General features: G+C 45.6%; 1 protein-coding gene across 1 annotated transcript in view; it reads right to left on the bottom strand.

Moving 5' to 3' along the window:
* Window positions 1-3,373: 3,373 nt before the first annotated feature.
* The window catches only part of PDLIM1 (PDZ and LIM domain 1), a 47,868-nt gene continuing 25,645 nt past the window's right edge, over window positions 3,374-25,596 (bottom strand). Inside the window, exons 5-7 of the mRNA XM_059054529.2 lie at window positions 11,266-11,417; window positions 4,350-4,467; window positions 3,374-3,888 (exon numbers count right to left, since the gene is read on the bottom strand). Coding sequence (XP_058910512.1) covers window positions 3,702-3,888; window positions 4,350-4,467; window positions 11,266-11,417 — 457 coding nt within the window. The 3' untranslated portion in view covers window positions 3,374-3,701. The remainder of the gene's footprint in view (window positions 3,889-4,349; window positions 4,468-11,265; window positions 11,418-25,596) is intronic.

Raw genomic sequence — 25,596 nt, 5'->3', positions numbered from 1 at the left:
GTCTTCCCAGCTCCATGGGACAAATTGGTCATGAAATCCCTCCCAAACCTTTGTCAAATTTATGACCGAAAGTGGGAAGTGAACAAAAAAGAACCACAAGTATCAGTCATCACCCAGTTATACAAGTGGGTTAAATCACAACCCACTGAAGTCAGCCACCAACAGTGCACCTTGAGGTGAATTCATGAAAAACAGGATGAGGCCCTCTGCTTTGGATAAACAGGCTCCTAGATAATTAGATGCATATCTCAGGAAGAATTTCAAGGAACCCAGATTCTTGCATCTTTCCATACATAGAAAAACCTAAAATCATTAACTTGAGACGTCTGTTCTTTGTGATTAGCAGTGATCTTTTTACCAAGATGCATGCCTGACTACGCGTATTTCCCAGCCCAAAAAAAGTCATGTATGTCCTGGCTCCTCGCCCATCTCTTCAGAGCAGTTCCTCAGAGCTACTGAGTGGCTGTCTCCCGGGCGGGAGTCCTCAGTAAGACCCCGAATCAAACTCAAACTCACAATTCTCATGTTGTGCATTTTTCCTTAAGTCAACATAGGTTTTGGCTGGAGAAATCATCGGGATGCTTTCAAAATAGCTGTCCTACTGGAGGACGGGCAGAATTGAGAAGCCAGAGTGCAAGGCAATTAGAAGAGATTTGGTGGACACGTGGGAACAAGGAAGAAGAGCATGGTATCTAGAAGCGAAGCAGAAATCCAAGACGTCTTGTTTTAAGGTAGGTGCAGGTTGTGTGGTCCAGTAAGGTAGCCGGTAGCTACACATGCCTATTGAGAATTTGACACGTGGCGAATGGCATAGATTAAAATGATAACACTTTGGATATATGGCACTAAATACAATATATTATTAAAACTGATTTATTTATTTTACCTTTTTCCATGTGGCTATTAGAAAGTTTTAAATTACATGTGTTGCTTTCATTGTACTTCTTTGGACAACGATGAAGCCTCCATTTACAGTTTCATTCACCAAACATTTGTGGACTATCTCCCTGCTCAGCGCTGAGTAGATGAAGCTGATACAGATAGAGGAACAGCTCTTATGGGGGCTTCATTGCTTTCAGGAGACTATGACTAGTGTCTTATGTGATGCATGCCCAGGAGCCGTGCCCTGGATACAGGAGCACAACAGATCCTAGGTGTGCTGGGCCAGCAGAGAAGACTGTCTAGAGGAGGGACACTGGGGCTTCGCCCTGAAAGACCACTGATGTTAACTAAATCAAGAAGTGGAAGAAGAGCGTTCCAAGTCAGAGGGAATCACTTCCTCAAAGTCTGTGACTTGCGCTTCCCTGGTGGCGCAGTGGTTGAGAATCTCCTGCTAATGCAGGGGACACGGGTTCGAGCCCTGGTCTGGGAGGATCCAACATGCCGCAGAGCAACTAGGCCCGTGCGCCACAACTACTGAGCCTGCGCGTCTGGAGCCTGTGCTCCGCAACAAGAGAGGCCGTGATAGTGAGAGGCCCGTGCACCGCGATGAAGAGTGGCCCCCGCTTGCCACAACTAGAGAAAGCCCTTGAAATGAAGCCCAGAAACGAAGACACAACACAGCAAAAATAAATAAATAAATAAATAAATTCCTACCCCCAGCATCTTCTTTATTAAAAAAAAAAAAAAAGCCTGTGACTCTGGCTGTTTTTCCTCTCTAGGAAGTTGTCCAAAAGCTTAGTAATTAAAGAATGATGAAAGTCAGATCAGAGATATTCCAGTACATTTCTTCCATTTTGCCTTCATTTTAGGGTAAGCGTGAACAGAAGAAATAAAATCAGATGAACATGGTACGCAGGAAGGACAAGAAATAGGTCAAATCTTAAATTGCTCTTGGCAGGAAATAACTCTATCAATATAAACTAAAGGCTGGAGGAAAGGAGGAGTTCTTGGCCACAAAACACAACTTGCACTGAGGACAGTAAGGCTGACATCCTGTTTCATTTTGTCGGGAAACAAATTAGCCTTGGAGGCCATGGAAAACAGCCATTGTGGTCACTTGACACTCCCAGTATCTGGCCTCCACAGGAAGGGAGGCACCCTGTATGTAAGATCCACTCCTAAGAACTAATACTGTCGTTGAACGAGAAAAGCATCAGACATTTGGCACGTTATCTGAGGGAAAGGACTGGAGAAAGTTCGAAGAATGTATATATTACCCATTCATCCCCCTCCAGTCAATAAACCCAAGTCACAGTTGTTACTGTATTTGTAAATGCATCAAACTTGCTGTGGTTCAGAGAGCTTTCATTTTATGTTGATTTGCCCACATTACGAAGTTTCAGCCACCTTGCCTTTTACAAACTTAGAAACAGAAAGAATTTAAAGGATTAATAGAAAGAGAAAGGAAGGAAAAGATAGAAAGAAAAATCAAGAGCTTTAACATGAAGTTATTTTCTGCCTGAAAGTTTTTCTTCAGTCTTATAGATTAGAACTGCTTGTGTCTAAACTGTCTGCAGTGTGTCCAAGTTTCAGAGATCTGCAAAGTGAAATAAATCCCAGCACTACCATCTAACTAGAATCCTTACTATTAGAAAACTAGTCCCTTCATCAGTAAAGGACATCAGCTATTGCCCGCGGTGATGGATACTACTTAAGGGTAGATGATTTGCTGTTTCAGAGGAAGAAGGGTTGGTGGAGTGACCTGTCCATCTCTCTTAACAAATCAGTCTCTAGAGCAATGGGGGTGCTACTGTTTGAGCAAATGACTCCTTTAGCGGTTGGTCAGCAAGAGATGACATACGGTAACCTAAGATCTCTGACTCAAGGCCCCTTAACGGCCAGGGTTCCAGGTCTCTTCCTGGAGGAGAATGCATTTGCCACTTCCCTGAGCAACCTGCAGGTTTAGAGCTGCTGGCCACGGTCCTGAGTTTGCTTCCCTTCACAAAGGAGAGGGGTTGTGATGGCAGCAAACCAGCCTGGTAAAGCTCACCATCTATTATTTGGAAAGCATTCATTTCCTCTAAGTCCCCAAACGGCCAGATGTAAAGAAAACATTTCATCACAACATAACTATCTTATATTAGCATCCGAGAAAGATAATTTGGAGCAATCTTCAAAGAAATGTAAGAACATGGCTGTTGGGAATTGCCTGATGGTCCAACGGTTAGGACTGTGAGCTCTCACTGCCAAGGGCCCAGGTTCAATCCCTGCTCGGGGAACTAAGGTCCCATTTGCCACATGGTGGGGCCAGAAAAAAAAAAAAAAAAAAACACTGTTTGCAGATGCCAGTTTTCTCACACCTGGAGGAGAAGGCCTGCAAATCTCAGAGGTATGGGAACCCCCAAACAAGAGGAGAGGCCTCAGAAATCTCGTCTGGCTTGAGACAGGAAATAGGATACATGGTCACATGAAAAAGAGACACTGCACTGCCTTCAAGTCTATTAATTTATTGGGTGAAACAAAACATCGTCAGACATTAAATTTGGTTTGGTTCAAGTTTGGCTGATGTCCATTTGCAGCAGAGATGAATGGAGGAGAAGAGAAGACACAGTGATGCTGGTAAGGGGACACTGAACAAAACCATCTTCCGTTAATTATAAAAGCAGGCATCACACAGCCAGCGTGAGTCATCTAGCTGACGAGCAGGGATAAAACCAAAGTAAGCGAGAACTTTCTAGATAAGAGAAGCCAGAGCTTTCAGAGGACAAGATGCAGCAGGGGCTCGTTGGGAGACCAGCGTTCAGTGCTGAGCTGCTGGCTCACTTGGGAAACACAGTGATCACATCGTAGCCCTCGGGTGGAGTGACCCGCTCCCGGGCGTGCTTTTCACAGTAGATCTGATCCTCCACAAAGAAATGGCCCTTCTGTTTCAGGTTGGTGCCACAGTCAGTGCACACGTAACACTCAGGGTGGCGGTGACGGTCCCGCAGCTTCACAAACACGCCGCTGCAGCAGGGAGGGAGGAGAGGGGCTCCTTTAGTGACAAGCACCTGAAGGGGGCAGCAGGCTTGGGGGCTCCTCCCAAGGGGCCCATGTGGCAGATCAGGGCCTCCTCCCAAGGGGCCCATGTGGCAGATCAGAGCCTCGTAACTGGTCTCCAGTCATAAAGGGGCTTTTCATGCCTGGGGTCCAAAGACATGACCCTTGAAGCCTTCAGGAAGTCCTTCCCACTTCAGCAGAGCAGCCCTACTTTTTCTGATTTTACATGTTCATACCTTAAGGGTTCTACAGCCAAGGAAAGCCTTCACCACCTGGCTCTGGGACACAGGACCTACCTGGCCTCTCCATTTTCCAGGCAGGATTTTTTTCTCCATCACACCCAAAATATGCAACATCCAGCACTTTCCACATTTTCATGGTTTACCCAACCTGCAGGGCCTCTGATGCCCTGGAAGGCAGATACTCACACAATGCCGGTGCCACACTTGTCACACATGGGCAGCTTCTGGGCATTTCCAATCGATGCAGCCACTTTGGTGACTGGAGCCTTAACACTTCTGAATCCTGAGGGCTTGTTGGGATCCCCTAAAAGGAGGAAAACACTTGGGTTGGCCGGAAGTGTAGAACTGCATAAGTACCATTTAGCTCTTTCAGATTCACTTTATATGTATGTTCCAGCAAGGTCGTGGGCACTGGAGTCAAACAGACTTGACTCTGCTGTGTGTTCCTGGGCAAGTTACTTCTCTGGTCTGCAGTTTCCTTTTCTTTTTTTTTTTTTTTAAATTTATATATTTTATTTAATTTAGTTTTGGCTGTGTTGGGTCTTCGTAGTTGTGGCTCGCGGGCTCTAGAGCACAGGCTCAGCAGTTGTGGCGCACGGGCTCAGTTGCTCCGCGGCATGTGGTGTCTTCCCGGACCAGGGCTTGAACCCGTGTCCCCTGCATCGGCAGGCGGACTCAGCCACTGCGCCACCAGGGAAGCCCCTGCAGTTTCCTTTTCTATAAAACAGGAGATCATTTCCCCTTCACAGTGGGACAAAAAGATTTTAAAAGACACATAAAGCCCTCCCTGGCACATGGTCAGCCCTCAAAACACAAATTACATGCTGATTAAATACATGCAAACACTGATATGGGACTTAAAAATTAAAAATGCTTTATACAGATAGAAAAAAATAAATAAAAATGTCTGACATTCGAAAGGCAGTGTAGTCAGATGCCAAAAGAAACCCACATTACAAAGAGAACAAAATCGTTATAGTAGAGTGTGCTACAGCAGCCGGATAAAAACCACCTGCTACAGGGCAGAGTCAGCAGCAGCCTTCCTACAGTCAGCTTTCTGTGTACAAAACAAAGCTCCTAAGTTGCTGGGTGCTGAACTGCCTACAGCCCAGTTCATCACCTGTGTAGAGCCCTGTGTTATGGTAGCTATTAATGGTAAGCTACTAAAATTACTGTTATTGCTATATATTTGGCTGGCTTTGTTTCCACGTCACATTTTTTTTTTTTTTTTTTTACTGTGATGTGACCTAGCAAGCATTGTTAGGTTTGTCAGCTATTTACACATGTCTCTCTGTCTGGACTGCAAATTACTGGAGCACCAGAACCCTATTTCATATATCTTTCAATACTCCACAGAGCCTACCACGGGCTTAACAAATAATAGAGGCTCAATAAATACACAAGAAATAGATGATGAAATGCCATGACAAGTGCATGATGGTCCATCTCTTAGTCCAGCATGGTTTGGCTCAGGAAGCTGGAGAAGTCTCTACACTGATGGTTCTGAATGGGCATCTGTGAACATCCTGGTCACCAGGAGAGATTTCATAAAATTCACAGACCAGGCTCTACCCCAGACCTGCTGAAGGAGCATCTCCAGGTGCAGGGGCCCCAGGATCCTGTTCTATACTCCAGGTTAAAATCCACTTCTTTAGACTAAAACAGCTGTTCTCAAATGCTGTTGTGCATCAGAATCACCTGGCAGGGTCATTAAAACCCAGATCGCTGGGCCCACTCCTAGAGTTTCTGGTTAAGCAGGCCTGAGGTGGGGCCCAAGGCTTTGCATTTTTAACAAGTCCTCAGGTGCCGCCGCTGGTCCAGGAACCACACTTGGAGAACCACTGAATAAGAGTGAATAATGGCTTTTTGTGTCAGGTGACGGGGTGGGGAGAGAGGGTCATCCCCTATCTGCAGCCATGCTGGGCAATCCTGAGGCTGACAAATGAGGGCCCTAGCTCGCTTGTCCTTTTCAGAAATGAGTCCCCATATGTTGGCTGGCGCTTCTGAACCAGAAGTTGAGATTGTGTGTGACATAGGGGCATTTAGGGTTGGCTAGGCGTGGTAGACTGTATAATATTTTATCTGCAGTTATCCGTACCCTCCCATGCTTCCCAGTAGGTCAGTGATTCTCTACTGGCGGTGATCTTGTTGCCTAGCAACAGTCTTGGTTGTCTCAATTGCAAGGGAGTGCTATTGGCATCTAGCGGGTAGAGGCCGGGGATGCTGCTGAGTGTCATAAAACGCACAGGACAGCCCACCACGAGGACTTACCTGGCCCAAAGTGTCAACGGCACTAAGGCTGAAGAAAACTTGCTCTTGGTGGAGTATACTCCCCCATCCCTTCGACTTTGGGTTTGGCCATAAGACTTGCTTTGGCCGTCGGAGTGCGAGCGGATGTGAGCCGTGTCTGGGCAGAAAAGCATGACGTGCACTCGTGTGGCTTGGCCCTGACCCCACTGAGCTGCTGCCCTCTGCCAGAGGAAGCCTTGCCATGTGCCACAGCACGGATGGGCCTGGAGGGGATGCTGCTTAGTGAAATAAGTCAGGCAGAGAAAGACAAATGCTCTATGCTATCACCTATGTGTGGAATCTAAACAATAAAACAAATGAATAGAACAAAACAGAAAGGGACTCTCACATATGGAGAGCACACTAGTGGTTACCAGTGGGGAGAGAGAAGGCGGGGGGCAAGATAAGGGCAGGAGATTAAGAGGTACAAACTACCGTGTACAAAATCATAAGCGACAAGGATATACGGTAAGGCACAACAAATACAGCCCATATTTTACAGTAACTTGAAACAAAGAACCTAATCTGTTAAATCACTATGTTGTACACCTGAAACTTAGTAATACTGTACATCAACTAGACTACAATTTAAAAAAACAGCAAGCCCTGGACAGTGACACCGCTCTCTGCTGGGCTCCCCGATAAAGCCCGCCTCACTGCAGCTTGTTGAGCTCTGCAGCGCCACCTGCTGGCTCCATTTTCTTCTCTCACCTATTCAGCCAACACTGCAAATGCAAAAGAAATTTCCCTTCTTCCTTCCCTCTCCACTAGCTTACAGCAGAAATAGCTCCCTTCAGACTGTGGGCTACTACAAAAATTTTCAAATAGCTCTCCTTCCAATGAACCTTGCATCTCAAAGCTTTGGGGAAAAAAGTGAATGGAGTAAAGCACAGCCTTTTTATTATCCACTTCAATGCTCAACAACCCTCTGTGACTACATTACGTATAGAATCAAATTCATGGTCCTTAACCTTGCACCTGGTGGTCCTCCATGATCTGACTGCAGACCATCGGAGGATCTTCCTGGAAGCCTGGGAACCAGCCAAAAATGAGCCTAGATACTTCCTGAGCAAGTCTCCAGCTTTCTTATCTCAGAACCTGGGGTCCCCCACTGTGTTTCTCAGTCCATGATGGCTGGGACAGATGAATGAATAAACAAGATGTGGTGTATACATACCACAGAATATTATTCTGCCTTAAAAAGAAGGGAAATGCTGACACATGCTACAGCATGGGTGAACCTTGAGGACATTATGCTAAATGAAATAAGCCAAGTACAGAAGGACAAATACTGCATGATTCCACTCATGAAATACACAGAATAGTCAAATTTATGGAAACAGAAAGTGGAATGGTGGTTTCCATGGGCTGGGGAGGAGGGAGCCATGAGGAGCGGGTGCAGAGTTTCGGTTTTGCAAGATGAAGAGTTCTGTGGATGGACGGTGAAGATGGCAGCACAGCAGTATGAATGTCCTCGGTACCATGGAATCGTATGCTTAAAAATGGTTAAGATGGGGCTTCCCTGGTGGCGCAGTGGTTGAGAGTCCGCCTGCCAATGCAGGGGACGCGGGTTCGTGCCCCGGTCCGGGAAGATCCCATATGCCGAGAAGCGGCTAGGCCCGTGAGCCATGGCCGCTGAGCCTGCGTGTCCGGAGCCTGTGCTCCGCAGCGGGAGGCCGCGACAGTGAGAGGCCCGCGTATCGCAAAATAAATAAATAAACACCAAAAAAAAAAAAAATGGTTAAGATGGTAAATTTTGTGTTAGGTATATGTCCCCACAGTGAAAAAAAAAATAAAGCCTCCTTCTCCCTGCAATTTTTAGAATTTGATCCAGAGCAGGAGGAAGTGTGAGGAACCCAGGACCCTTTCTCCTAGTCCAGAGGCTGAATTTCACCCCAATTAAGAAGACCCACATTGAGTCTGGAGATTTATCACCAAGCCCTGCTGCAGCCAGACCTCCCTCGGGGGCCTCATTGACTGTGTGCCTGGCACATTACACGCACTGTTTCCCTTAAGGCTTTAAACTACCCGTGAAGTAGCCATTATTAGCCTCACCGGATGTGGGCAGATGGAGTAGGGCTTAGAGAGATGAGCCACTTGCTGGGGGTCTCGTGGTGGGTCTCGGGCAGATCCTGGACACCAGTGCTGGTGGTGCAGTGCTGCTTCATGAACCACAGGCCTTCTCGAATGATAGTGACCCTCACGGGGTGCCTTTACCATGCACCAGCCACTGCCCTGAGCTTTGACCATTTCATCTCAAATGAAAACAGGTATTTGAGCTCCCTCACTTGAGAGCCTTCTGCATGTGGTAGATGTCTGGATTGGAACTTATGCTGTTCCATTCAGTGAAAATTTAATGCAAGTGCATATTAAGAGATAAGGGAGAGACCACAAGATCTATTATCTCCCTTTTCCTTTTTAGCAAAATTTTAATTTTCTTTGGAGCAAGAAGATATCCAGCCATCCAGCCCAGGCGAGAAAAACTATAATTCTCAGACTCTCTTGCAACTAGATGGGGCCATGTGACTAAATTCTGGTCAAAATATAAGTGGAATAGTCATGTGGGACTTCTGGGAAAAAGAAAGCTGGTTCATCTGAAAGGGGGATTCCCCAAAAAGCCCTTCCCCTGTTCTTCCTTCCTGGAAGTAGGCATGATGGCTGGAGCACCAGCTGCCAACTAGAACCATGAGGTAGCCTTGAGAATGGAAGCCACTGGCTTGGCAGGTAAGAACATAGGATGGAAGGGATGAAGCCTGAAGAGCAGGGAGCTGCCACCTCAGGGCAACTCAGTGATCCTGGGCTTCAAGTCCTTCTCTGTGACCTCTGTGACTTGAGGGCATGCAGTGAGGTGAGCCCTGCAATGTCTGTCTATGTTCTACTTTGGGCTGGAATGGACTGACTTTTCCTCTTAACTGAAGGGTTTTGCACCCATTTACTCAGAGTAGAGTTGTGGTCTCTCGTGTTTTGAAAAACCGTCATCCTCTAGGGTTGGGCCCCAAGTCATCTGTCAGTTGGACTAAGACTGGAACTTAATACAGAGTATATGACTCATAACTTCCAAACTGCACAGGTACTCCAAGCAAAGGGGGAAATTGCTGGTAGGGACAATATCCTTCTAGCATAAAAGAATTATTTTCCTAATATCCTGTGCTTGTAAATTGCCAATTTCTCTAAAGAACCACCCAAATAGGGAGGAAGCTTGGGGGCTGAGTGTGTTCAGGAGGGAACTTTCAGCTCAGGAAAGACTCCTGGGAAGCCAACTCTGCAGCTGGGGACTTCCAGGAGGAAGGTGACTCTTCCAGAGGGCACTCAGCTCTGACCCTCACTGGCCACCCTGGGCAAAGAACCAACCCCTCAGGAGCCTGGCTGAAGCGGGTCTCAAAATCAGAACAACCAAGTGTCCCTCCCAGAAGTACCAACTCTCCTCACAGGCTGGCACACTGGGAAGAAGAAGAGAGCAAGAGAAGGCAGGGCTCCGGTGAGCCTCATGGAAAGGGGCAGTGCAGAGTATGGAGGGTTGGGCCTCGTTGAGACCAGGAAGGGCTGCAAAACCCAGCTCTCCAGAACTCACTGGTAGGTAGGCTGACGGCGAGAAGCAGAGGCACTTGTGAATGACCACCTGGGAGGTGGGCAAGCCCGAGAGCTGTCGCTCACAGGTCACTTTTGTGAGAAGGGGAAAAAAACATCTCTTCTGCAACACACCCATCTGCCAGGAATTTCTCCTTGTTGTTGTTACAAAGCTATTGAGACAGCTTTGCTGCCACCCACTTGGAAATTATCATAAGTAACACAGAGTGTATGATGTGTAGAGGGCACAGACTATCTCCTGAGGCCTGCAGAGCCACATGTGTGGCCCTGGGCGCCTCGGGCATTGGAGCTCACGTGTGGACAAGCTGAGGCTGGCCTGGAGCCTCTTGATGAGGTCTCAAACATCACAACAGTTACGAAGCACCTACTGTGTGCCGGTCACAGTGACGGGTGTTTTGTGTAATTTATAACATTTGATCCACACACAAGTCTTAGAGGAAAGGGTTTTTATCCCTGATTGACATATGAGCAAACAAGCCTGGAAGGGTTTAGAGACTTGCCTAAGGTCACTCGGTGGGGGGGGGGGGTGGCCAAACTGGGGGCCCTCCAGTTCTCAGGAAGCCGTCCTCTCTAGAGCAAGAACAAGCACATGGCCCCAAAGTAAAGCTCAGAGCCTGGCTTCACTGCTGCTGATTCATTTCATTCTGCTTGTCATTCATATCCCATGGCCTTCACCCACTCAGAGGTGCCAACCACCACAGAAACATGGTGTGTGGGCTCAAACCGAACCAGTGGCCAAGGGACAGACGACAGAATCCCACAACAGTCAAGCTCCCCACGTCCTCAGCCTCCCCATGCGCCTGTGACAGGAAACAGCTAGGCAGGTGTGGCTGGGAGCTCATTCATTCCTCCCCCAACTCCACCCCCCTTTTCCTTTTTTATTTTCGCCGGGCCTCGCAGCTTACAGAATCTTAGTTCCCTGACCAGGCATTGAACCTGCGCCCTCAGCAGTGAAAGCGCAGAGTCCTAACCACTGGACCGCCACGGAGTTCCCTCTTTTTTTAAAAAAAAGAGCTTTTAGCCTTTTAAGAGGCGTGCCTTGCAATCAGGGCTGTGTTCATCTGTGTTTCAGCAATGACTGCTCCTCAGCCCAGGCCTTGAACAAGAGCCTCTGACCACACACACACACACACACACACACACACACACACACACACACACACACACACACACACACACACACACACACACACACACACACACACACACACACACGACTGATTACCTTTCTCCTCAGACTCCAGAATTTCCTGCAAAACCAGGAATGAAGTGGACTGTTTCGGAGGCTCATTTAACTCTTGTTTCTCCTGAAGCATCTTGTAAACTTCAGATTCTTTGTCAATGACGAGTCCGCTTGGAAGCTGAGAATGGTCTAAGCTGTGAAGAATGTTTGCAAGTTCATTAGGACATGTCAGAAGTTAGGAGAAAATATTTCACCAGGCACCCCCTTCCAAGAGAAGGCACCCATGAATCAAAGGGTGGAGAGAAATGATCCCAGTGGACGAAGCGTTCTTTAATGCAGCCATAGACCTCCTGCCGATACTGTGAGGTGTATGTAGGCAGACCTGGCTGCTGCTTCCAGACAATAAGAGGCTAGTTTTCCAAATAGTTTCAGTGATTCAATTACTTTTTAGCCTAATCCCATGGAATGGGAATGCCGTGCTTCTTTCAAAATTACATAAACAACATGATGTCGAAAGAATTTAGAAGAGGGAAAATGTCAACCACAATCTGAGCACTAAAAACTCAGCTGGGTCCCCTTAGTACAGGCCACATTCTTTCCCCAGAGCAGAGATCAGTGTTCTTTATTGCTATGACATCAAAAGCCTCTCCCTCTGTCTCCATAAACTCCTAATTCTCACAGCAAGGAGCTCTGGTCTCTTCACCTACCACACAGAAGTAATAGTGTCTGCCCTGCTCAGTTCACACGATTGTTGGCAAGGATGAGAAAGGCAAGAACTTTGTTTTCTGTTTTCTTGTTTTTTTTTATTGGAGTAGAGTTGATTTGCAATGTTGTGTTAGTTGCAGGTGTACAGCAAAGTGAATCAGTTATACATATGCCTATATCCATTCTTTTTTAGATTCTTTTCCCAAATAGGCCATTACAGAGTGTTGAGGAGAGTTCCCTGTGCTGCACACAGGGTCCTTATTAGTTATCTATTTATATATAGTAGTGTGTATGTGTCAATCCCAATCTCCCAGTTTATCCCTCTACCTCTGCCCCCCCTTAACCCTGGTAACCATAAGTCTGTTTTCTACATCTGCGACTCTCTGTTTTGTAAATAAGTTCCTTTGTACCATTTTTTAGATTCCACACATATGCGATATCACATGATATTTGTCCTTATCTGACTGACTTCACTCAGTATGACACTCTCGAGGTAAGTACTTTGTAAACAGTGAAGTGCTGTTCCGTTGAGCGAGGGGCAGATGCCTCAGCTCGGGCCTCAGCTCGGGCCCAGGGACGGGACAAGCCAGGCCTTGCCGCCCACACCTCCCCCTGACCTCAGCCCCCAGGACTGCCTTACTTTTTTGACCAGAGGGCCAGAGTGGTATTTTAAACACAAGAATCAGACTGTGTGTGGGGATGTAGCTCCAAGTGTTCCCATCTGACTCAGAACCAAATATTCACAGTTTTAGTAACAAGACACAAGCTTAACCAAATTCACCTCCTTTGGAGTAAATATTCATTACAAAAAGTAGAAAGGCCCTACAAGGCGCGGCCCCCTGCTCCCCTCTCCAGACACATCGCCTGGCAACCCTTGCTCGCTCCAGTGAGACCAGCCTTCATGGGGTTTCTAGGACACGCCAGCCTCAGGGCCTTTGCACATCCCGCTCCCCCTGCCTGCAACGCTCCCTCCCCAGAGAGCTCTGTGGCTTCCACACTTCACTCAGGTCTCTGCTCAGATGTCCCTCCTCAGAGAGGGTCCCCGACCCTCAGCTTAAAACAGTCCACTCCATCCCTGTCACTCTTCCCCTTGCTCTGCTGCATCTTTCTCCATGTTGTTTCTCACTCCCCATCAGTTATACTTGTTTCTTTATGGTCTGTCTTCCCTTGGAAAGTAAGCCCCATGAGGGCAGGGCCATGGCCTGCCTTGTTCACCACTGTGTTCCTGCCCTGTATCAGTGGCTGGCACAGGGCTGGGGCATGGTAGGTGTTAGAGAAGTGGATTAAGTGCCTTTCTCCTCCTCACTGCACCCTCTCCCTGCTCCTGTGGGGTTGCAGGGAAGCCCCAGGGCTGTGCCAGGGACATGGGCAGTCCAGCCTCCTGGGCCCAGATCACCTCCTGCCTCTCAGCCTCGGCTGCTTTTTTTTTTTTTTTTTTTTTTTTTTTTTTGTGGTACGCGGGCCTTTCACTTTTGTGGCCTCTCCCGCCGCAGAGCACAGGCTCCGGACGCACAGGCTCAGCGGCCATGGCTCACGGGCCCCGCCGCTCCACGGCACGTGGGATCCTCCCGGACCGGGGCACGAACCCGTGTCCCCTGCATCGGCAGGCAGACTCCCAACCACTGTGCCACCAGGGAAGCCCTCGGCTGCTTTTTCAGAAGCCTCCACCTGCTAGGGAAGAGGGGCAGTGTGCCCAGTAGAGCCAGAGAGGAAATACCAGATGGTGGTGCAGTTTCTCACCCACCCATTGCATAATCAGTTCACATTCCATTTTAAATGTGACTCAAGGCCCCGGCTGGAAGCAGGGTCACTCGCATCAGTGAAGCTCTAGGTTTTCCCTTTGACTACAGCCAGGTTCTCACGATAGAGGACAAAGCCCTCAAAGACTGACATCTGTTCTGCTGCTCTCAGGGAAGGTCAAAATGTAAGTAGAGAGATTCATCAGCTGGTCACTTGTGCAGGCCATGGTGGTGGGGGGTGTGGGGAAGCCACTACCCCTGCCCGTCCACAGCTGCTGGTCTCTGTCCGTGTCTCTTTACCTCCACCCCCCAGGCAGGTGATGGGCCACCCTGAGGAGCAGTTGTAACCAGGGGCCACCTGTGGTGGCTTCCACAGGCTTCCTGTGGCCCCACCTTTTAAGCCCTGTTGTCTGAGATACATGCTGGACTCTTTCTTTGGGTCTTGAGTTCTGAGCTTGCCCTATAATAAATGTATTACGTTATTTTGACAAATATTTTTTTTCTGTTACACTTAGAACTATTTTAAAATCAAGATCAGACCGTGGAATGTTCTTGGGGAGAATTTTTCCCCTTCTTTGGTGTATGTTGTTATGTCTGGAAGCCACCAAGGGACTGCTAAAAATGACAGAAGCCAAATTACAAGGTCATCACATATTCTTCCAGCAAATGGTCTTAGAAAGTATTTCCATGATTAATGAAAAGAAAACAGCTTACTATTTGTTCTCAAATAATGATAATATCTTTCTACCACTTGACAATTTATAAAGCACTTTAAATACCCATCGCCTTATTTGAAGCATTGATCTGTTTAATTCAAAGATAATATCCTAAGACCCAAGTCTTAGATGTTAGACTATCAGATATAGACAAATGACATCACAATATATTTTAAAAAAAATTCTAGGACAAAAACATGCATGAAAAATGGAGCCCCCCAAAAAAGCATTCTCACTTTTTATATATAGTAACAGCATTGAAAGGAAGAATTCTATAGTGATAAGCTCTCAAAAATAGGAGCTACATGACTGAGTCACCAGGAGAAAAACTTCTGAGAGTGGGTCACTAAAAGTAAGCACAGTCTTCTAAACCCAGTCTTTACAATTTTAATAACAAAATACAAGATTGTAATCAAATTTAACTCCTTTGGAGTAACTATCCATTACACTCTTCATGTTTCCTGCTTCTTGTTTCTCCCTGAGTCAGACTTGGTGCTGAATGTATGCCCTTTCCCTAAATGTTTGTTTTCTGCCAGCCTTTTAGGCCTTGACCACAGAGCCTGTCTCCCCAGGGGTATCACAGCCAGGTGGCACTCTGCCTGAAGAGGTGGCTGACGTAGCTGGGTGTTTAAGGCTGGTGGTCTTTAGCACGTCAGGAGAAAACTCCACTTGAGCTCGTTTCCAAGAGGAGGATTTCAGAGGCTGAGCCTGCAGACCTTATGTGACACAAAGGCCTGTTCCAGCCACAAGAGCAGCTGGGGTGAAGGTAGAAGGTCAAGGAGAACAGAGGAAAAGCATACCCATGGTTTTGGAACAGCAACCCTGGGATGAGCATCTACTCCATCAAAACAGTGAAGTGACCAGAGTGGGGACATAAGGGACTCTTTAATTTTTTTTTTTTTTTAAACTTGAGCCATCACCTATGACAGCAACTTAATAATCTGTATATAAATCTCAACTAAAACGAGGAAGCCATAAGAAAAAAATCCCCACTGCTGATAAAACCTTAATGGCATCATTTTCTCACATACTAAGTCAGCATTGGTTCTGCACTAAAACTGCCTGTGTGTGTGACAAAGTTTGGGACGCAAAGAGGGATTGCTTGAATTATAAGATGCATCCAGACAGGAGAAAACATTCTCTTCATAAAGATCGTTTTCCCATCTGGGAAGATGGAGTAGACATGTTTCCCTATTTCTCCCACTAAGTACAACTAAAAACCCTGGACACTCTATATAAGATAAACACAAGAAGGCTCAGGGGGACTTCCCTGGTGGCGCAGCGGTTAAGAATCCGCCTGCCAATGCAGGGGACACGGGTTCGAGCCCTGGTCGGGGAAGATCCCACATGCCGTGGATCAACTTAAGCCTGTGTGCCACAACTACCGAGCCTCTGCTCTAGAGCCCACGTGCCACAACTACTGAAGTCCATGCACGTAGAGCCCATGCTCCGCAACAAGAGAAGCCACCACAATGAGAAGCCCGCGCACCACAGTGAAGAGTGGCCCCTGCTCGCCGCAACTAGAGAAAGCCCACGCGCAGCAACAAAAGACCCAACGGAGCCAAAAATAAATAAATAAATAAATAAAATTTATATTTAAAGGAAAGAGAAGACTCTGAAAGGGGGACAGAAGAAGGCAGACCAGCCAGAGACCTTGGGACCCAAGGAATGACAGTGGTCATACACTCCAGGCTCCAGTAGGGAGCCCGTATGTCACCTCCACCCAGCAGTGACAAGGCCACCACGCACCTGCAGTGAGTCTATGGAGGCCGTGTGGGTAGCCAGAACTCCCACTCCAGCAATAATGAGCAGCCTCCAGTAACCTCCAGTGTCAACACAGCAGAGTGGGGAAACTGGACTTCCATCCCCACCTTGGTTAAAACCACTCCTCATGGTGGCCCATCACCTGACTGGTGATGGTCAGGTCCATCTGAGGGTGGGAGGGAGAGAGAGAAGAGCAGGGACCAGCATCTGTGGACATACAGGGGTGGTGGCTTCCCTTCCCCCCACTGCAGCCTGTTGCAAGTGACCAGCTGGTAAGTCTCTTCTACTTAAATTTTGACCTTCCCTGAGAGCAGCAGAGCATGTTCATTCTGTGAGCTTCATTGCTGTTACTGACCCTGCTTCCTGCTGGGAACCTGAGTACTTCAAGTGCCCCAGGAGGCTGACAGGAAAAAGAAAAAGAGAGGAGAGGAAGAAGTAACTTGGGGAGAATTACCCAGGGAAAACCTATACCTCAGTTTTCTTTCTTTCTTTTAAATTTAATTTAATTTTTTATTTTGGCCATGCTGCGTGGCTTGCAGGATCTTAGTTCCCCTACCAAGGACTGAACCTGGGCCCATGGCAGTGAAAGTACTAAGTCCTAACCACTGGACTGACAGGGAAGTCCCTCAGTTTTCTTTTTAAAATGACGTGAGCTAGTTATACAATGAGTGGATGCAAAATGAGTAAACATAATTGGAATAATTCATTTGCACTTGTAAAATTGTCTTCACCCCTAAAGGTGAAGTGGTTAGATTTGCTGAGAAAACTGTTGGTAGCCATTGCCTGCATTCTTGAACCTGGGAGACAGCCTGGTGGACTGGAGAGCATGTGGCTTAATTTCTCACAAATTAGAACTTGTTTACATACAAACCTATCCTTCTGTGTTGATAAATTGCACCACCATCTGATATTTGTTCTTTGGCTCCACTGGGTACACTGTCCCTCTTCCCTAGAGTGTGGAGGCTTCTGAAAAAACAGCCGAGGCTGAGAGGCAGGAGGTGATCTGAGCCCAGATATCCGGAAAAGGACTAGAGGCACATAAGCCTCTAGCCTTTGTTGATGGCAAATAAGCTCATGAAAAGATGTTCAACATCATTACCCACAAGGCAAGTGCAAATTAAAACCACAGTGATACATTACTACACACCTATGAGAATAGCTAGAATGAAAAATAGTGGCAACACCAAATGCTGGAGAGGATACAGAGAAACTAGAGCAAACATTGTTAAGTAGGAATGTAAAATGGTACAGATATTCTGCAAAACTGTTTGGTAGTTTCTGTAAAATTAAACATGTAACTACCTTATGACCCAGCAATTGTACTCCTGGTCATTTATCCCAGAGATGAAAATGTATGGTTACACAAAAACCTGTTCACAAACCTTTACAGCCACTTTATCCATAATAGCCAAAAATAAGACACAACCCCGATGTCCTTCAATGGGTAAATGGTTAAACAAACTGTGGTATATCCATACCATGGAATAAAAAGGAACAAAAGAGGATAGAACAACCAGACAGAAGATTTATAAGCAAACTGAGGACCTGAACCACACTATAGACCAGTTGTACCTAACACATACAGAACACTACGTACCTAACACATACAGAACACTACACCCAACAACAGCAGAATATACATTCTTCTCAAGTGCACACAGAGCATTCTCCAAGATAGATCACAGGTTAGGCCACAAAAAAGTCTTCACAAATTTAAGAAGACTGAAATCACCAAGTATCTTTTCTGACCACAATGGAATGAAACTAGAAATCAACAGCAAAAGGAAAACTGGAAAGTTCACAAACATGCGGAAATTAAACAACCCACTCATGAACAATGAGACAAAGAAGTCACAATGGAAATTAGAAAACATTTTGAGACAAATGAAAATGAAAAAAGAATATATCAAAACTTACAGGACATAGCAAAAGCTGAGAAAAAACACTATAGTAGCAGTAATGCCTAGTTTAAAAGAAGAAAGATCTCAAATAAGCAAACTTTACACCTCAAGGAACAAGAAAAAGAAGAACAAACTAAAATTAGCAGAAGGGGACTTCCCTGGTGGCACAGTGCTTCAGAATCTCCCTGCCAATGCAGGGGACATGGGTTCGAGCCCTGCTCCGGGAAGATCCCACATGCTGCAGAGCAACTAAGTCCATGCGCCACAACTACTGAGCCTGCGCTCTAGAGCCCATGAGCCACAACTGCTGAGCCCGCGTGCCGCAACTACTGAAGCCCGCGCACCTGGAGCCTGTGCTCCACACAAGAGAAGTCACCGCAATGAGAAGCCCATGCACTGCAACAAAGAGTAGCCCCCACTCACCACAACCAGAGAAAGCCCACGCACAGCAATAAAGACCCAATGCAGCCAAATAATAAAATAAATTTAAATAAATAAGTAACGTTAGCAGAAGGAAGAAAATAATAAAGACTACAGCAGACATAAAATAGAAAAGAGAAAAACAATAGGAAAATGAACAAAATTAAGAGTCTGGTTTTTTGAAAAGATCAACAAAATTGACAAACCCTTAGCTAGACTAAGAAAAAAGTAGAGAAGACTGAAATAACAAAAAATCAGAAATGAAAGAGGACACACTACCATGCCTATGACAGAAATAAAAAAGATCATAAAAGACTATTATGAACAGTTATATACCAACAAACTGGATAGCCTAGAAGAAATAGATAAGTTCCTACCAAGACTGAATCATGAAAGAAAAAATAAATCTGAAGAGATAATAAATACCATGATTGAATCAGTAATCAAAAATCTCCTAGGCTTCCCTGGTGGCGCAGTGGTTGAGAGTCTGCCTGCTGATGCAGGGGACATGGGTTCGTGCCCCAGTCTGGGAAGATCCCACATGCCGGGGAGCAGCTGGGCCCGTGAGCCATGGCCGCTGAGCCTGTGCTTCCGGAGCCTGTGCTCCACAACGGGGAGAGGCCACAAAAGTGAGAGGCCCGAGTACCAAAAAAAAAAAAAAAAAAAAAAAAATTATCCCAACAGGGCTTCCCTGGTGGCACAGGGGTTAAGAATCCACCTGCCAATGCAGGGGACACGGGTTTGAGCCCTGGTCCAGGAAGATCCCACGTGCTGCAGAGCAGCTAAGCCCGTGCGCCACAACTACTGAGCCTGTGCTCTAAAGCCTGCTCCTAGAGCCCATGCTCTGCAACAAGAGAAGCCACCACAATAAGAAGCCCGTGCACCAAAACGAAGAGTAGCCCCTGCTCACCACAACTAGAGAAAGCCCGCACACAGCAACAAAGACCCAACGTGGCCCAAAATAAATAAGTTAAATAATTTTTTTTTTTTTTTCTGTCATAAGAGGTCTTAAAAAAAAAAAAATCTAACAACAAAAAAGCCCAGGACCAGATGGCTTCACTGGAGAATTCTACCAACTATTCAAAGAAAAATTAACACCAGTCCTTCTCAAAGTCTTCCCAAAAAAACTCAAGAGGAGGGCTTCTCTAGTGGCGCAGTGGTTGAGAGTCCGCCTGCTGATGCAGGGGACACCGGTTCATGACCCGGTCTGGGAGGATCCCACATGCCATGGAATGGCTGGGCCCGTGAGCCATGGCCGCTGGGCCTGCACGTCCAGAGCCTATGCTCTGCAACGGGAGAGGCCGCAACAGTGAGAGGCCCGTGTACCGCATAAAACAAACAAACAAACAAAAAAAAACTGAAGAGGAGGGAACACTTACAAATTCATTCTGTGAGGCCAGCAGTACCCTGATAGCAGAACCAGACAAAGATACTACAGGAAAAGAAAACTACAGACCAATATCCCTGATGAATATTGATGCAAAAATCCTCAGCAAACTGAATTCAAGAGCACATTAAAATGATTATACACTATGAGTAAGTGGGATTTGCTTCTGAAATGCAAAGATGGCTCAACATATAAAAATCAGTCAACGTAATTAGTACACTAATATTAACAGAATGCAGATTAGAAGACAAAAACCACATCATCATTTCAATTGATGCAGAAAAAGCATTTGACAAAACTCAGTATACTTTCATGATAAAAACACTAAAAAAACTAGGAATAGAAGAAAATTACTTCAACATAATAGAGGCCATGTATGACAAGCTTACATCTAACATCATACTCAATATTGAAAAAGTAAGTTTTTCCTCTAAGATCAGGAACCAGACAAGGATGCCCACTCTCACCACTTCCATTCAACATAGTAATAGAAGTCCTGACCAGAGCAACTAGGCAAGAAAAGGAAATAAAAGGCATCCAAATTGGAAAGCAAGAAGTAAAATTATCTTTGTTCACAGATGACATGATCTTATATGTGGAAAACCCTAAAGCTTCCATACATGAAAAGAATTGTTAAAACTAGGACTTCCCTGGCGGTCCAGTGGTTACGACTCCACGCTTCCACTGCCAGGGGCACAGGTTTGATCCCTGGTCAAGGAACTAAGATCCCGCATGCCACAGTGTGTGGCCAAAAAAAGAATTGTTAAAACTAATAAAGGAATTCAGCAAAGTTGCAGGACACAAAATCGATACACAAAAATCAATTGTGTTTCTATATACTAACAAAGAATAATCCAAAAAGAAAATTAAGAAAACAATCCTATTTAAAATAGCAACAAAAGAATACAATACTTGGGAATAAACTTATCCAAGGAGGCAAAAGACTTGTTCTGAAAACTATGAAACATCAATGAAAAAAGTTGAAGACAAAAATAAATGGAGATATATCCATTTTCATGGATTAGAAGAATTAATATTGCTAAAAATGTCAGTACTACTCAAAGTGATGTACAGATTCAATGCAATCCCTATCAAAATCCCAACAGCATTTTTTGCAGAAACAGAAAAAAAAAATCCTAATATTCATAAGGTATCTCAAAGAACCCCAAATAGCCAAAGAAATATTAAAGAAGAAAAACGAGACCAGAGGTATCACACTTCCTGACATCAAAACATAGTGGAGGGGACTTTCCTGGCAGTCCAGTGGTTAAGATTCCACACTTCCAATGCAGGGGGCATGGGTTTGATCCCTGGTCAGGGAAATAAGATCCCACAGGCCGCATGTCAGGGCCAAAACAAACAAACAGGTGTGGGGGGTGGGGTGGAGAGGAGACCATACTGCAAAACTACAGTAACCAAAACAGTACGGTACTTGCATAAAGACATATAGACTGAAGGAACAGAATATGCAGCCCAGAAATAAACCCCGGCATATAAGGTCAAATGATCTTTGATGAGGGTCATAAGGATACACAATGCAGAAAGGATATTCTCTTCAATAAGTGGTATTGAGAAAGCTGGGTATCTGTGTGCAAAAGAATGAAATTGGACCTTTATCTCACCATATACAAAAATCAACTAAAAATGAATTGAAGACTTATTGTAAGACCTGAGACCATAAAACTCCTAGAAGAAAACAGGGAAAAGCTTCATGGCATTAGTCTTGGCAATGATTTGAATATGACAGCAAAAGCACAGGGATCAAAATCAAGTGGGACTACATTAAACTAAAAAGCTTCTACATAACAAAGGAAACAATCAACAGTGAAAAGGCAATCTACAGAATGGGAGAAAATATTTGCAAACCATGTATCTGATAAGAAAATGTCCAGAATATATACAGAATTCCTACAACTCCACAAAAAAAAACCCCCCAAATAACCAGGTTTTTTAAATGGGCAAAGGACTTAAAGTGACATTTCTCCAAAAAGATACACAATGGCCAACAACCATGTGAAAAGATGGTCAACATAACTATTCATCAGGGAAATACAAATCAAAGCCATGAGACATATCACCTTACACCCATTAGGATAGCTGCTACCAAAAACCAAAACAAAACAAAAACCCAGAAAATAACAAGTGTTGGTGAGGATGGAGAAACTGAAACCCTGTGCACTGTTGGTGGGAATGTAAAATGGTACAGCACTATAGAAAACACTATGGAGATCACTCAAAAAATTAAAAATAGAACTACTGTATGATCCAGCAATCCCACCTCTGGGTATATGTCCAAAAGAATAAAAATCAGGCTCTCATAGAAATATTTGCATACTCATGTTCACTGCAGCATTGTTTACAATAAATAGCTGAGAGGTGGAAGTAACCTAAAGTCCACTGACAGATAAATGGATAAAGAAAATGTAGTATATTCAGATAATGGATATTATTCGGCCTTTAAAAAAAAAATCTGTCCCATGCTGCAACATGGATGAACCTTGAGGACATTATGCTAAGTGAAAGAAGCCAGTCACAGAAAGACAAATACTGCATGATTCCACTTATATGAGGTGTCTAAAGTAGTCTTATAAACAGAAAATAGAATGGTGGTTGCCCAGAGATGGAGGGAGGAGGGAAAGTGGAGTTGTTCAATGGGTGGAGAGTTTCTGTTTTGCAAGACAAAAAATTTCTAGAGATCTGCTGTACAAGAATATGTATGTAGTTACCACTACTGCACTTTATACTGAAAAATGGTATATTTTATGCTATGTGTTTTTTACCACAATTAAAAAAATACATATCTTCAGAACAGAAAAAAAAGGAACTGCTGGTACCTAAAACAACCTAACCTAAAATCAGATAAATCTCAGTGAATGATTGTGGGTAAAAAAAGTCAATCTCTGAAAGTTACATACTGTGTGATTCCATTAATAGCATTCTTAAAATGTTAAGAAATGTTAAATAACAAAAGTGCAGAAATGGAGAGCAGCTTAGTGGGTTGCCAGGGGTAAAGTGGGGTGTAGGGGTGGGAGGGAAGTGGGTGTGTCTATAAAAGGGAAACCTGAAGCATCTCTGTGGTGATAGAAATGTTCTGTATCTTGGCCATATAAATGTCAATATTCTAGTTTTGATTTCATGCTTATGGTTTTCAGGATGTTAGCATTGATGGAAACTGGGTGAAAGCTACAGGGATATTTCTCTGTTTTGTTCCCTATAAGTGCAATATGAATCTACAATTATTGCAAAATAAAAAGTTTAGTTAAGTTTAAGACAAATTTTCTCCAAATGATGGAGGCTAGACACTAGCTGGAAATGATGTAGAGGAGATTTTAGTATGTGATGTTTATGTAGGTGGGGAGAAAGGATGTAGGCTGGCTCAGAAAAAACTGTTCATGTCTGAGCTGCCCCAACCTCGTTTCGTTACCCCAGTGTTCACCAAATATGCAATTCTGAGAAACCCTATGTAATCATTTTTGGAAGGGGAGCCTGGTCAGAATGTTCCCTAAGTTTTAATCTTCAAAGGCCTAGATATTGGATCTAATAAGAAACCAGAGGAGTAATTTTGGGCACCAGGAGAAGAGGGAGGAACATCCAGACCCCCAAGCCAGTTCTCTGTGGGCTGTGGGCAAGTTTAGTTAGAGGGGCAAAGCAGCCACCTTCATGATGGAGGTTTTCTTCTGACCAAGCTCCAGTGAGTCAGGGCTAATATATCCCTCTGGTATCAACTGAACAAAGAACAGTGAATGCTTCCCTTTATTTCCACTGTACCTGCTTAGAAATCTGCCTCGTGAGGTTATGGGGGGATAACCTGAGAACACAAATTGGAAGAGTTAGTATCTTGGGACTTTTGTGGTGGCTACGGGAGCCCAAGTGATTATTCCATGAATACCACTCCATCAGGGAGGTAATCAACTGTACTGGTTGGCTGAACTTAAGCTACAGTGCTGGGAAAGGAAGCAGCTTACCCTAAGTTACAGCAAATCTTCTCCATGACATTTGTCTATGTGCTTCCGTCCTCTGGAGCCCCTAGTACTCAGAAGTGATGGGTATGGAGCTCCTCGTGCATGCTGAAATCAGTAACAAGTAGCATTTACTGAGCACCACCAGAGGCCAGGCCCCAGGCTGGATAGTTTTTGCACATCGCATTGAAATTTTCTCAATAACCTGGTGGTGAGGTAGTTCGTATTACCTGCTTTATAGATGAAGAGACTGAGTTTCAGAAGTTACGTGGTTTGCCCAAGGTCCCACAGCTAGCAAGAGGCAGAGCTGGAGTTCAGGCTCAGGCCCCTCTATCTATAAAGCCTGCACCTTTAAGAAAGTATCAAGCAGTATCACATATATAAGAAATCCAGGCCCCAAATCACCAGAAAATGACCAGAGCCCCTAAACTCAGTGGAAAGGGGTCAGAGGGCAGGCGAAAGCTTTCTGCTGATCAGAGCCACATTTCCTCCACCCACCTGGTACACAGTAGGCACTCGGTAGACAACTGTTAAGCTGAACTGACCCAGAGGCCCTCCCATTCAACCGTGCGTGCTGGGAGAACAGGAGGCAGATGGCGGGCACCTCTTGCCTGCCTTCCCCGTTGAATTTGGCAGTGGCAATGCTGTCTGTGTTCTTGTCTGATGGGGATGGGGCCCTGGGAAATCCTACAAGACAGATGGCCACACACACACCAGGCTGCTTTGAAGGGCATGCGACAAAGAAACTCAGAGTGCGCCCCCGGGTATCGTGATGACCTCAGATGCAAAGTATGAAGTGAGCCAATTCTGTAACCTCAGCGAATTTCACAGACTAAACAGTGGCGGGTGAGCGCTTGTGACTTCTGCTGACAGAGCGGCAACATGACCTGGTAGCTGCTGGGTTTGCACAAGGATCTTCCTTCACTGATATGCACAAGTGGCCTCTCTCGGAACAGACCAGTAAGCAGAGACCCCCCCACACAGGGTATTTCCTCTGCCAGGGGTTGCCGGTTTTCCCACTGTTGCTGGATTCATCCTCAGAGAGTTTGGGATGGAGCCTGAGCCGGGACCCCTCTGCTGAGAAGACCTGGAAGGAGACTTGTGATAAAGACTTAGAGGCTGCTGTGGCCGAGAAGGTCTGCCGCAGGAGGGGAGAGGGGCTGCAGGAAAGGCTCGCACAGTGTCCAGACAGTAGAGATTTAATTGTTTCAGACTGGAGGGAGGGAACAGGCGGGGAGCAGGAGAGAAGAAGAAAGAAGACATTAATGAAAGAATAATGGCCAAGGCCATACTAAAAATACTTCCCTGGCACATATTTCTGCCAATGCATAGCAGCCTTTCAATTAAGGATGTGTCATTTCCTGGGTTATTAAATCCAGATCATGGAACATTCCACTCTGGGACAGTAAAAGAGGGTCACGTTCTCAGCCTCCCCCAGCACAAAAGCAGCAAAGAATGGGGATCACGGCTCTCGGTGTTTCCACCACTCAACTCCCCACTGAGCTGCTTGGGAGAAAGCTTCCCTTCGGGGTATGTCCGTGGAGAGCTTAGGGGGCCCCAGCATGGCGCTCTTCCTCAGGTACCCCATAGGACGAAGAAGCATTAGTAGCCACTTTGCCTTGGTTACTACAAGAAATGCTGGTGACCTTTAACATCTTGTAAAGCCAAAGTCACACGGCAGAAAGTCTCCCCTGCTAGGCCCTGCTCAGCTTAAAAGGAAATTGCAAGGCCCTCTCAGTGCTGGGCACAGGCACCTGCATGGTGCCCAGAACACCTGCCTCT

Source organism: Kogia breviceps, chromosome 2 (assembly GCF_026419965.1).
Source record: "Kogia breviceps isolate mKogBre1 chromosome 2, mKogBre1 haplotype 1, whole genome shotgun sequence".
Classification (NCBI taxonomy): domain Eukaryota; kingdom Metazoa; phylum Chordata; class Mammalia; order Artiodactyla; family Physeteridae; genus Kogia; species Kogia breviceps.
Note: the sequence above shows the minus strand (reverse complement) of the source record. Positions and strands in the feature narration are given on the sequence as shown.